Genomic DNA, 13,257 nt, shown 5'->3' with positions numbered 1-13,257 from the left:
GAGCCAGCCCTAGGACACATCTTGCCCTCTTTGTTGTTTTTATTCAGTAACGAGAAGCATACAGTTTGTCTTTTTTCATTGGGCACCAGTTTTTTGAATATTAAATGGCAAGATTACAACAATGCTGCGCCCACACTGTACTCAAATAAAATTAGAAGTACAAGAAGCAGGTCTTGGAAGTGTAATATATTTAATTAACAATTTCACCACTTCTGTCAATTTAACTATACCTTTAATGATGTCTTTTTCTGTTTTACAGTATAAACAGATTTCTGTCAGGACCACTACAGTCAAAAGGAAGATTATTTTTTCCATCTGCAGTAATTTGTATTTGGCAGTATGCCTCTGTTCCGGGACCTCCCTGTGCATTCGTGGAAAGACTAAATTCAGGAGTAGCTCAGAACAGAATAGGCATCAGTGACGTAACAGATGTGACACTGACTGAGTTTAAAAAGGGATGAAAGGAGGTGAAGTTGGGTTCCACAGCGGCTTGCAGAGGCCACAGCAACCAGGCTGATGATATGCAGCTTTCAAATATGCAAATACGATGCACAGAAAGCTATTAGCTGAGCCATCAGCTGATGTGACTGTCAATGAGAACAGCTGATCTGCCAGGGCTGCTGCCTCAGGCTGACTGTGAAACCTGCCGAAACTAATGCTATGTTCAATTTAAAAGAAAAAAAGCAAAGGAAAGATGGGCATCCTGAAGTTTCCGTGTTAAACTGTGAGGCTTCCCCGCTTAAATCAAATCCTTGATAATGTCTTAAGGCCCATGACCTGCACATGTCTGGTTGCAAAGCACTTTGCTCCCTCTTTGCAACTAATCTCTCTTCCTCTTCTTCTGTCACTCTTATTTTGCCAGGAGACCAGAGAAGGTAATGGCTGAATAGGATAATGGGTGAGTAAAAGCTGACTGATGTGGAAAATTGATCTGGAATGAAGGAAATGGCTGCACAATCATAAAGAATGGTGGTGGTGCCACGGTACAATCGGGTAATGTCTCAGCAATGTGAGCCCTTTAAGTGGTTAGTGTTTGAGACAGGTAAATAGAAAAAAAAGAGAGAGAGAGTGGCTGTCGCTCAGTATCAACAGCGATTTTACAGTGTACTGTAAATTCCTCTGCGTGTGTTTCTGTGTCTCCTCCTCATCCCCCTCCTCCCGCTCCTGTGTGTGTCGGCACGCGGCAGCCAGCAGCACTGTAATCAAACTATCACAGCGCAGCGCTCTCTTCAAGCGGCTCCTGTTCCCCCCTTACACCAAAAACAATAATTACTCCACCATTTTGGTTAACCATAAACCGTCGTGCCGCCTGCGACGCACGATCAGAAGGGGGAGGCGTTCCAGAGCGACGCTCGGACAGGACCCCTGCGGGGACAAATCACAGACAGAACAGTTCTGCTTTGCCTTTCAGGCCTAATTGGACATATGCTGGAGTAGAGCTGGCTAGAAATGCTGTAATATACCGGAGGGAGGAGAGGGAAGGGGAGCAGAGGAGCAGAGTAAGATAAGTTTGAGGCAGATGTAGCACATATATACTGTACATACACACACTAGTATATCTATATTGTGTGACTCAGTGTCTGCACATGACTTTGCTTCTTTCTTTGCCAATGAAAACGCCACAGAAAAGCTACCTTCTCCTCTATATCATCCCCTCCTTTTCTAGATCTCAGAACAATATGCCTGCATACAATAGGCAGACATTAATCAGCCTACAGAACTGTTGCGCATTATGTACAGTATGAGTCACCACAATGGGATAAGAAGATCAGGAGGAAGAAGAACAAAGGGATGAGAAACAGAGACAAGAGTGAGATGGGGAATGGTTTATGGAGAACAATTCCCATACATAGGTTGCTCTCATAGTAGCTGAGTTAGTGTAACAGCTGCTGAGCTGATCAGTAGCAGCAATAGCCTAACGTGCTCACTGACACTCGCACTTATCGACTTTCATAAGCCACACAAAGCAGGAAACATGGGTCGCAGCAAGTTGAGCGAGGGACTCAAAAACTGAGAGTGTGTTTGTTTGTGGAGTGGCTATCACATAATACAGAGGATCAATCACTCTGATACTGTAGGAGCTTTCTTTTCCATTTAATATTGAATATACAATAATGCCTTAAAGCAACTCATGAGCTCTGCCTTGTGATCACACCGTAAACTTTGAAACCAACAAGAAGAAGAGGGAGGGAGAGTGCTATAAAAATCAGAGACAAAGATGAGCTGACAGAAGGAAAAGGAAAAGCGGGAGAAAGTAAGGGTAGGAGAAAGGGAGAGCAAGGCTGGATCTATCAGACAATCTCCAGATCTCACATAAAGGAAAAGGCACATCTTAAACAGCAGGAGCTTTGGGAATAATGCGCTCCTCAGCTTCTCTTTCACATCAGGCCCAAAGCAAACATGAAAACCTACAATACACACACACAAATCTTCACACTGCTACTGCTGACGTGGAGAATAAGAGGCGCTGCCGCTTTCATCTGCAAACCCCACCTCCACGCCCAAAACAGAAACCTGAAACGAAACTGGATCTGAAAAATGCCTCTAATCAGTGAAAGCTAAATGCAAAACAAAGAAAAAAATTACTCTAAGCAGAAGAAGAAAAAGGGAAAAAAAATCACATATATTAAGAACAAGTGTGAAACTTTTTCTCGAGAAATTTCACAGGGGCAAAGGGGACGGAAAGAGAGAGAGAAGTTGACAATTCACCCTGGCGAGACAACTTCTCAGGAAATAAACAGCAGATAGAGAGAACAGAATGAACAAGAGAGGGAGAACGAGTGAGAGGAAGAGAGACGGAGAGGGGAGCAAGAGTTGGATAATTGGCAGCGAGTCGAGGCTGCGTTCACCACGCGCCAGGCGGCACAGCTTGAACTTAAAGCGCCGCTGCGGCATAATGAAGATGTGGCCGCTAATTAACATATGGGGTGCGAAACAGGTTGGTTGGCACGCGCTGCGCTAAAAACTCCAAGGTAAAGTTATTATTGGGGAGTAATTAGCTCTATGAAGTTAATGCGCCGAACAATAGCTGCCAGCGCCGCACAATATGGCTCGCATCTGAGCGCGCGAAAAAATAGCCCCCGCTAAAGTGCGAGTCCCACAGCTAAAATCTGTTGGCGACCATATGCTCCGGCAATTAATGCAAGACCTGTATGACCTATTGCTGAAGAGGGGATGTGCGAGCGATAGAACCAATAATTAATTTGGAGAGAGAGAGAGAGACCGAGAGAGAGAGAGGGAGCTGGCTTTTAATATTAGTCCATTAACTTTCTATGGACAGTGGGCTATTAGGCCAGTGTGCTGTGAATGTAGGGGCATGGTTCAGGTGGCAGTGCCACTGCAGGATGCACACACAGGTATATCTGTGCCTGAGAAAGCGTGTGTGTGTGTGTGAGAGAGAGAGAGAGGGTGGGCCTCAGTGGGAAAGGCTGTTTGGTTGCAGTCCAGTTTATTAGTGCATACGTGTGTGTGCATGCTGACACATAGTGTGTAAGGAAAACACAAATTACACTGGCTGCGGTGTAATGGGGGTGATTAAATAATTACACAGCCAATTGGGTTAGCTGCTCCTATGCAAAGACTACAGAGGTGCTCCTGTGTTACGTTCATGGTCTGCACCGTGTGCGTGGAAATCAATAAAAAGCATGTTTTTCAATGTTTTTGTCTGCCTCTTCCCAACAATGAAAAACACAGATAGAGACAGGAGTTTGTGCTTGTGATTGCATCAGGTATTACACTTAGTTTTGTGTATGTGAGATTGAGTTACAAGTGTAGGATGGCCTTAATAGAGACCTTGTTAGCTGCTGTCGCCACCAATTCTGGGCTCTCTTAAACCAGTCAAAGCATCAGGTGGCTTTACTCATTTTCTGATTTTTTTTTCTCCTTTCTCTCTCTCTGCTCTGCTGCCTTTGACCTATAGCAGTAGTGATTCTTGATGAGATTAAAGACAGCACACAGGGGCAGCGCAACAGGAGCAGACACAGTTGAAAGTGTGTGTGTGCGAGTGCTTTGCATGAGTGAGTTTTGATTCATTAGGCAGGCCACACTTGTGTTCTCTCATCCCTCTGTTTCAATATATATTGTGCATTTGTGTCTGGCAATTCTATAAAAATGTGTGCGTGTTCTCAAGGTAAGCCCTGAGCCTCACGGCAGGTGAGCTGCTTTCATCCCTGTCGCGCTTCCTCGCACGGCAGCAACAGTCGTCCCCGGCAAACACCGGGGGGAGCCTCGGAGACAAGACGTTTAATTAGAATGAGACGAGACGAGAAGGAAAGTAAAGGGAAGTTTGAGAAAATGTGCTCACCCCTTCAAGCTTAACAAGAAGGCCCCTAGCAGGGGGTAGGAAAGTGTGTGTGCGTGTGTTTTTGTGTGTCTTGTACGTCCTTATGTTCACACATGTTCCTGTTTTGGAATTTCTGTGTGGACAAGTTAGACTGAACCCTTGGAATGAACACAAAGTTTTATAACATAAAGGGTGTTTTTCAAGGTCTCTGCTTAACCAAGGGAAAGGTTTCGTCATGTTTGGGGTTTTGGTGTAGGATTATGGCAAAGTTAGAGATAACGTACGGTCAGGACTTCAATTAAAGGTTAGGTTTAGACGGTTAATCACAATAAAAGTAAGGGTTAAATCCAGGGAAGATTGAGGATTAGGGCAGCGTATGAAAGCTCACTCAAAAGTAAAACAATGTGAATGTGAGGGAGAGTGTGTGTGTATGTAGTGGATGATTAAAATTAATGGATTGTAAGTGATGCTAAATCATGGATCATTTCAGGTAGAATCAATTAGAGTGAGAAGACAGCCAATCACCGACTTGTGAAGACTAATGAGCGTCTACACAATGAAGGTGCACATGTGCGTGTGCTGCTCGTACTGTATGCCATTAGCCTCTGCTGCTGTTATGCCCGTCTGTGCAAATGAACTTTCTTACACCGCATTCGGCGAGTGCTGCTGGCCTAAATAGCGAAAGCTAACACGCATATCACTAGCCTGAGAGGGAAAAAAAGAGAAAAGAAAGCAGACACAAGGACAATAAATAATTTGTCCTCTTTTCATGAAGGATGTGTGTCACTCTCCTCTCTTTTTCATGAGCTTGATTATTCGTTTCATTTCATCACCTCTTCCAAGTGGACGGTTGAAAGCATTCTTCACAGGCCTTTGGGGGTTCAAGTCTAACAAAGCCAAGGACGCAGACACACAAACACACACACACACGAAGGGACAGCTGAACTCAGCCTTGTTAGGGGGAAATGCAATCACAAGGGGCTTATCATACAGACACAAAACACACATACACGTACATACACACCCCAACGCACTGAACCTGGTGCCCTCTCTCTGGCAGGCCATTGTATTGTGGGATTGTGTGGACAATCTCTTCATGAATGATTAAGCAGTGTATTTCTCAACCAAGTCTTTGATGATGAGTGTGTGTTTGATCATCGAGCGAGTGTGCAGCACTCTCCGCGACTGCTTGTGATATGTGTGAACGGGCAAGGGAAGGCGTATATTTTGGATGTTTGTCTGTGTATTCGCATACTTTGTTGTGCGCAACATATATGTGGATGTCTAAGTGTTTTGAGCTCCTGTGATGAGCGCCTGTTGATTGTGTGTCTCTCTTAACGAGGCTGCCTACAGCTGCCCCTGCTTGTGAGAAACTATTGTTGGGCCCGTTCAATGGAGAGACGCTTGTTTGGGAAAAGGTTGCAAAGTCATGGGAAAAGAGAGCTTTGTCTCGGCGGGGTCGTGAGGGAGTGAATCATGAGCGGACGTGTTTATGGCTTCACACACACAGCTGTAGTGCGCGCGCGCACACACACACAAGCGCATGGGTTAAGAAACGAACGCATGGAGAAGGCACAGAGAACTCCTCAGACGCAAACATGTGCTCGCTTTTTTGTCAGAGAGACAAAACACGGACAATTAAGAATTTAATTCGCATAAAGCAAATAAACACAGCTGCTTTACACAGTATCGTGGACACACACAGACACACGTCCTACACACATGCTATCACAAGGTTTCTTATCACACAAACCGTGTATGGCTAAACTCTCAGGGGAAAGGGAGTGTGTGTGTGTGTGTATGTGTGTGTGTGTGTGTGTGTGTGTGTGTGCGCTTTCTTGGACAGGGTGTCTCTTTATGATACAAAGCCCAGCTTTCTCAGCTTAAAATTCAGTGTCATCTGCCTTTACAAAGGGCTGGGCTATTCGTTCCAAGCCACCTGGACCAAAATAGAGGCTCCAGTGTATGGACCCAAAAGTACAATACTTCCATTTTTAAGTGTTACATATATAAACCCACCCATTTTCTCAAGCCGAGGACCAGGCTCACATTCAAAGGGACTTTTAATTTGAATTACTTTGCAGTTTTATTTGACTTTACTGGCTATTTAACATTCACTTTTACACACCACATGATAAGATTTGGCCATTACTAAATAAAGGCCTATTGATTTTGCATTTCGTAGGATTCTGTGGTGAAGAAAGTCCCTTACAAATCTCCTTTGAAGCGAGAACATAAACAAGTATCTCATACAACAACCACCCAACTCAAAAACATCACGCAATTTTAATCACATCTACAACTGAAATGTTTATTTTTTTTAACACAGGGTACTACTTGGCCTGCAGTATGAGAGTGTGAGGTTTCTCATTTTATTATTATTATTATTAGTAGTAGTAGTAGTATTTTGCAGTGTTAAGAGTGTTTCTGGCATCAACCTCTGTTCAAAAGGGGGAAAAAGTGTGAGTCGTAGCAACCAGGTTAATCAGGTAGGGGCTTAGCTACGCACAAAAAGAGCAAGGATGCCATATTGGACAGTATGGGTTTGCAGTCGTACAAAAGTCAACAATGTGGAACTTTCCTGCAGAGCTGTGCCGAGGTGGGTGTGTTTATTTGTACTTTAGAACGTAACAGCCTTGAAATAATCAGAAAATAAGGTTTTACTTGTCTGAGTCTCTCTTTCACTCTTGGTACCATTCCCTAGGTTGATCAGCCGGTGCATTACAGTATTCCTTTAACAGTCACTCTCAGACACAATGGAATAAACATCAGAAAAGTGGACTTCACCGACAGTGTGACAAGCAAGTTGGATTTATATAATAATCACTTAAACCACACATACTGCCAACAGAGTACTTTTGATTTTTCCAAGCAGACCGACCTATTTTTAAGTGATTACACAGGTTGTGTATGTCACCATTATAAGTCAACGTTGATTCAGGCCTCAAATGCTGATGGCTGAGCATAGAAAAGCTGCAACAATCACAATCACAAAATTGCTATTGTGGGTGATGCCGACACGCGCGCAGACATACTCACACGCTCACACAAACCCGACACACAAAGGGCACATACACAAACATGCGCGCACATCATATGGATGGCCATGCAGACACAAGCTGGCCTCACCTGGATTTGTTGCTGCAGGAGGTTGATTTTGTGTTGCTGCTGTAGAAGCTGCTGCTGTTGCCGGGCAATCTGTGGACAGAGCACACCATGCGCTTTTAGAACTGCATACAAAGTGCATGCGTGTGCGTTTGTGTGTGCAGAGACTGTGGGAGATGCGACACATCTGCAGGTCTCTGATGCCCCAGTTGCACGACAGAGGGTCAGTGCCCTGGTATGAAATATTAAAAAGCTCATTTCATATGGACTCAACACCGACCCACTTACTGACATGCTGACAACTGAGTGCTTTTGATACACTGATGGCAGCTGAAAATAATGAGCACACAATTTTTAACAGTTAGCCTCATAGGATAATTTAAAGCTCCTTGTTTTCACTTCTGTGACTGCGTCTTTTATTTAACTAGGAAAGAATTACACGATTATGTGAAATTTGGCTTCTACAATCCTAAAAAACAGACAAAAATACAAATACTTTTGTTCTTGAAAGGTAATTTGGCACTTTCTTTACCTTTACCTTTTGTTTTGCATTCAAAACAATGCTTTCAATGAAACACAACAGCTACAGCGAAAACATAAGTAATTTTGAGCTGAAACTCCAGTAACTCCTAAAAAGAAATGGAGAAACACAAGAATTCACATAGAGTACAGTCTTCATAATGTCAGAGTCATTCACTGTGCGCTGGTGCAGGATGAAGCCAGGAGCACTGTAATGCATTGTGTTTGTCACAGGTGATTTGTCCTTACAGCTGTATTTCTGTGTGTGTGTGTGTGTGTGTGTGTGTGTGTGTGTGTGTGTGTGTGTATGTGGGCGGGCCCATCCTTCTCTTTATAAAACCAAGCCTTCCAGGAGCAAAAAAGCATGGCAAAAAAGGGAAACCCTTCTCTATGCAAATACCTGGCAGACTCTCGCCTGGGAGCTGGGAGTGTGTGTGCGTGTATGTCTCTTCTACATCCGCTCCAACACTACATACCCTCAGCTGATTCCTGTGTAATGTCCTTGTGTTTAAGCTGCCAAAGGCGCATGTCTCTGGCTGCTTGAACGCTGCATGAGATGTGTGTGTGTGTGGAAGAAAGAGCGTGCAGGGGACAGAAAATCCTGTGATTTGTTGCTTTTCAAATCCACCTTCTTTTGTAGACCTATAAGATGCATTTTAAACAGTACTGACCTTTGAAGTTTACATTTTGCAATGCGATCAATCAAACAATGTGCTCCATATACCAAGTAATGGAGGCTGAATGGCTTGTTAGTATGGACATTTTTTTCTTTTTGCAGCATAGGCATGGAGTAAACACCATTTCCAAATGAGGCCCTTCACATGCACCGTGCTCCTATACCTGATCCTGCTGCTGCTTGGCGAGCTCCATCTGCTGCCTCTGCTTCTCCATCTGTGAGGCGGCCAGCTTCTTCTGCTCCTCATGGGCCGCCAAGAGCTGCTCCCTCAGGCTGCTCAACTGGCCAATCATGCCCATGAGTTGGCGCTCTTTCTCCGCCAGGCTGTCTGGGGTACCTAAAGGGCAAGAGTGAAGAGGGGGGGGGGGGGCAACAGAGGTCAAAGGTGATATGAAATAAGCAGTACTCTGCTAAGGTTACCCCGTGCTTTTTGAAATTCCACTTCCAGTTTTTAGACTTGATATTTCCTTTGTTAAATTAGAAACAGGCTGATTACAGCTGGATGAGTCCGAGCACCTCAAATATTAAAAGGAACCCTGTAGTTTACGGTTTTTTCCAGTTTTTGTAAATTAAAATGGCAATTCAAAGGATGGCATGAATCATTGGGGTTGAAGTCAGGGTCAGAGAAACCAAAAAGAAAAAACAGAGCAAAGCTATCCATGACTTGTTAGCTGACTTAATATATGACTGGTTAGGGGCTTTGAATGGTAGAAGGGGGCATGTCAAAGGAAGATGGGTAAAGTGCCGTTTGTGTGCAGCAGGGTTGTAAAACCAGATGTTGACTCATTCTCCTGGGCACAGAAGGCCAGCAGTGATTAATCAAGCCACATCCATCACCGCCTTTATTGCCGTATTGAAATAAAGAAAATAAAGCTGGCTGAGGAAGTATTTGTAAACAGGCAAAATGTGGTGGGAAGAAGAGGCAAAGCAAATGTAATGTCTGAGCCAGAATCGTACGTTTACCAAACAAAACGAATCTTCAGCCAGGTTTGCAAATTGACATTCTTCACTAAAACTTAAAGTACAATCAATATTTATCCGATTGGTGCTGAAATATGGATAAATTTGGAAGTGCTCCGTAGCAGTATTGAGTTGTATTTTTTTTTCTATGAGTGTGCTTGTGAGAAAAAGAGAAGGAAAAGAGAGAAAAGGAGAGTGTGTCTGGTCTGTGTTTACCCTGCAGTCAGCCAACCTCCTGCTCACATTTAGCATGGCCTGACCTTTGACTCCTTAGATCCTGACATACCAGCTCCGTTACAAACACACATACACACACATGCGTGCGCTTCCACACAAGGCCTAAATCATTCAACAGGATGTAGTTAGAGAGAGGCACACAGAGGCAAAATCAGTATGTGTGTGTGCGCCCATGTCTGGTCATATATATTGATGTTTGCCTACATGCCTTTGTTGTGTGTGTGTGTGTGTGCGTGAGAGTGTGGAACAGCACAATCCCCCATTGTTCTTCAGCTGCTACCTTTAACAGGGCCACATTCCTGCACCAGTCAAACCAGATGAGGACGAGAAAAGAGGGAGAAAGAGAAGGAAACAGGGGAGAAAAGAAAGAGAAGCACAGCAGGGGATGAAAGAGGGGAGCCAGAAGACGAGATCTGTGTCGGGGGGGGGACGCAGGCCATGGCTGCTGACCTGGCCTTTGACCGCTCAGGAAGGTGAGAGCCATCCATTTGTCTTCCCCTGTTGGTAGCTGCGGCCTCACCCACCGCCACCCCCACTGCACCCACCGACACCCCCTTCCCCCCCCTTCTCCCTCACTTCCCCCCGCGCTCCATCCATCCGCCAACAATGAACAATAAAGGCAACTGTCGGGAGCACTGGCCGCTGGAAAAATAAACACGCCGCTGTCCTAACTCACAGACTCACCTTTGTAGAGCCAGAATGTGTGTGTGTGTGTGTGTGTGTGTGTGTGTGTGTGTGTGTGTGTGTGTGTGTGTGTGTGTGTGTGTATAGCCAAAGCTGACCAAGACAAGAAAGAGCCTTGTGTTACAAACGTTGGCATGTTCAAACGGAGGGGTGAAGGGGTGTGAAGGAAGGGGAGAAAAAAAAAGAAAAAAAAAAGAGGCTAAGAGGGGGGTTGCAAAGGTGAAAGGATGGATCAAAGGAGGCTTTTTATTGTAGGGCTTTCTTGTTAGGGTTAGCCTCCCTCTGCACACACACCCACACATATAGAAAATTGGTTCCAAACAGTGAGCGCGTGCGCACTGATGTGAACGGACATTCCTAGAACCAGGAGCCTGGAAGACGGTTCTCATTCTTTTTCTGCAAGCTGTTTCCAGCTCCCCTCTAACGCTGGGGAAAACGACACGCTCAGTAACTGAGACGAGATGTCGAAAATCTCCAACGCCGACATGAGGTGCCCCCGTCTTTTGCTTCTCATTCCTTCCCATTCACACTTTGAGAATTTCTGTGGTCACCCCATAAATCAGCTCGCGTTGCCTTGTTTCTTCAGCTGCTGCGAGGCAGGCAGGTGGATCGATAACTGGTTTCCTCCATTGGTTTACACACATTTCTCCTTAGGCTGATTGCCGCAGCCTGAGCTTACCTACAAACTCCCCGAACCGACACCAACTCTATCCCTTTTCTCTCTCTCTCTCACACACGCACACACTCGTGCGCAGGGTAATTAACCAATTTGTAACAATGTAATACTTGTCACTGTGTTCGGTGCTAATTAATGACCCCGGCTGCACTGATAACTCCCCCTGGGTAAGTAAGGAGGAGTGGGGATGAGATGGCTAAGGAGGGAGGGAGAAAGAAGAGGAGGAAATGGATTATAGATGTGAAGTAGAATAAGAGAATGCAGAACATATGCAAAGAAGTATATTTACTTGGACACAAGAACTTAATTTCTTTGAATAATCAAATTAGTTGATATCATCAAGTCAATACTAAGGTGAGAAATTAAGGTACTTAACATGGTGGGTGTTTTGTGGTAGTTTGTAGTAATAAAAAACAGAAGAATTGGTTACCCTAATAAAGTTACTTATAGTCAGACCATTCTATTGGATTTATTGTTTATTTAAAGATAAATGAGGAGTTTAAAATGCACACAGTAAGTACATTACTTTAATTGTATTAGGAATACCACTGTTGCTCCTGCTAGCTGTGTGTGTACCTGCCTGATCCTGTTTGTCTAATTTGTTTTAGGAAGACCAATCAACAATTACCTTCTCCTGACCGGTCAGTGGAACCAAGTGAAACTCCTCCAACTCTCTTGCTCTCTCTCAGCCAGTATCCTCTCCCCACACAATATGGGGGGAGAGGAAACTTTTAATTTTTAATTGTCGTAATGACTTTAAACCTGGTTTTGTCTCATTACGTATGGGTGGTGTACAGAATGAACCTAAAGTACCTAGATGGTCATATTAAACCTGAGTAAAGACAATAAAGATAACAAGGTCAGTGAATAAGTAATCTTTATGAGCCAAAAGCTTAGGTTTAATACTCCTCCAGAAGCTGTGTTTCAGACAGTGTTTCTATTCTTCAGCCAAAGGAAGAGGATACCTCGGGTATCTAATCTCAGAGTCCAGAAGCCTAAACTACCTGGTGTTTGCGAGGGTCAGCCAATCACAGAAAAATGGCTTCAAGTACAAAGCTACTATTTAATAAATGGCACCAGTTTATTTTCTTTTTGTTGCTTTTCTTTTCCTTTCTTTTGAGCAGCCAAGCAAAGCGATCATTTCACACTTTGGAACTGGACTTTACAGTGTCTGTACAGTACGGCTGAATTCCATCATTGTGTATCCAAGCTTTAATCAAATTCACACAACTTTATTGTAAAAAGGAGTGCAGTGTAGAGATAAATATTTAGCAGAGATTTCAAGCAGAAGTAAAAAAGAAAAAGCAAACAGCTGTACAAAGATTATACCCCCCCCCCCCCCCAAAAAAAAAAAAAAGAAAAAAAAGTGATTGGCGCAGCTTTAAAAGTCTCTGGTATGGGGTTTAAGCATTTCCCCTCGTATAAACGTAATGATGAATAAAAATGTTATCCAGATTTCAAGCAATTGTTCTCATCTGTGCTGTCACTTTTTAGTGTGGGGGAGTGATGTTAATAGCATAACACCGTGGGGAGATTTATTCCAGTACTATGAGTTCCATAATTGTGTGTATGTGTATCACTATGTGAACTGCATGGGGCCTTTTTACCAATGTTTCTTCTCAATAAAGCCAACGGAGCAGGAGGCAGTGGCTCACTTTGTTCCCCACAAAATGCTCTTCGATGGAATTCGATGGGGGCAAAAAAAAAAAAAAGTCAAGAGATGCACTGACAGTGTGAGAGCAATGTGTGCGCTCACCTACACACTGACGCTACTAAAGCAACCACTTTAGTATCTCCGCAGCTCTACCTTTTCTTACAGATTCTTATGTAAGACACACACCGGCTTAACAGACACAAACGTGCATATGTGTGCTTCCGCTGCATGCACACACATTGCTCCCCAGCTGTTGGTGTGTGGTGCGCCAAGCGGGACGCCCCTACACAGAAATGTCAGCGCGGCAGGGAGCTGGGAAAAGGAGGTTTGATCAATGGAGCCCTGCTCTCGATGGCCACGCTGCTCCGCGAGGCTCTTTGATTACATATTGCTTTGCTTCCTAATGAAGCTCAATTACTGGAGGAGAACGACGGCTTTGCCCTGGAGTTACAGGGAATAATGGC

The 13,257-nt window shown here is 44.2% G+C and overlaps 1 protein-coding gene across 10 annotated transcripts in view; it reads right to left on the bottom strand.

Moving 5' to 3' along the window:
* The window catches only part of sox5 (SRY-box transcription factor 5), a 284,308-nt gene that overhangs the window by 33,307 nt on the left and 237,744 nt on the right, over positions 1–13,257 (bottom strand). For all 10 annotated transcript variants that reach the window (XM_063500343.1, XM_063500340.1, XM_063500341.1 and 7 more), the window contains 2 exons: positions 8,747–8,919; positions 7,412–7,480 (listed from right to left, as the gene is read on the bottom strand). In XM_063500343.1, coding sequence (XP_063356413.1) covers positions 7,412–7,480; positions 8,747–8,919 — 242 coding nt within the window. The remainder of the gene's footprint in view (positions 1–7,411; positions 7,481–8,746; positions 8,920–13,257) is intronic.

Source organism: Pelmatolapia mariae, linkage group LG17 (assembly GCF_036321145.2).
Source record: "Pelmatolapia mariae isolate MD_Pm_ZW linkage group LG17, Pm_UMD_F_2, whole genome shotgun sequence".
Taxonomy (NCBI): Eukaryota; Metazoa; Chordata; class Actinopteri; order Cichliformes; family Cichlidae; genus Pelmatolapia; species Pelmatolapia mariae.
Note: the sequence above shows the minus strand (reverse complement) of the source record. Positions and strands in the feature narration are given on the sequence as shown.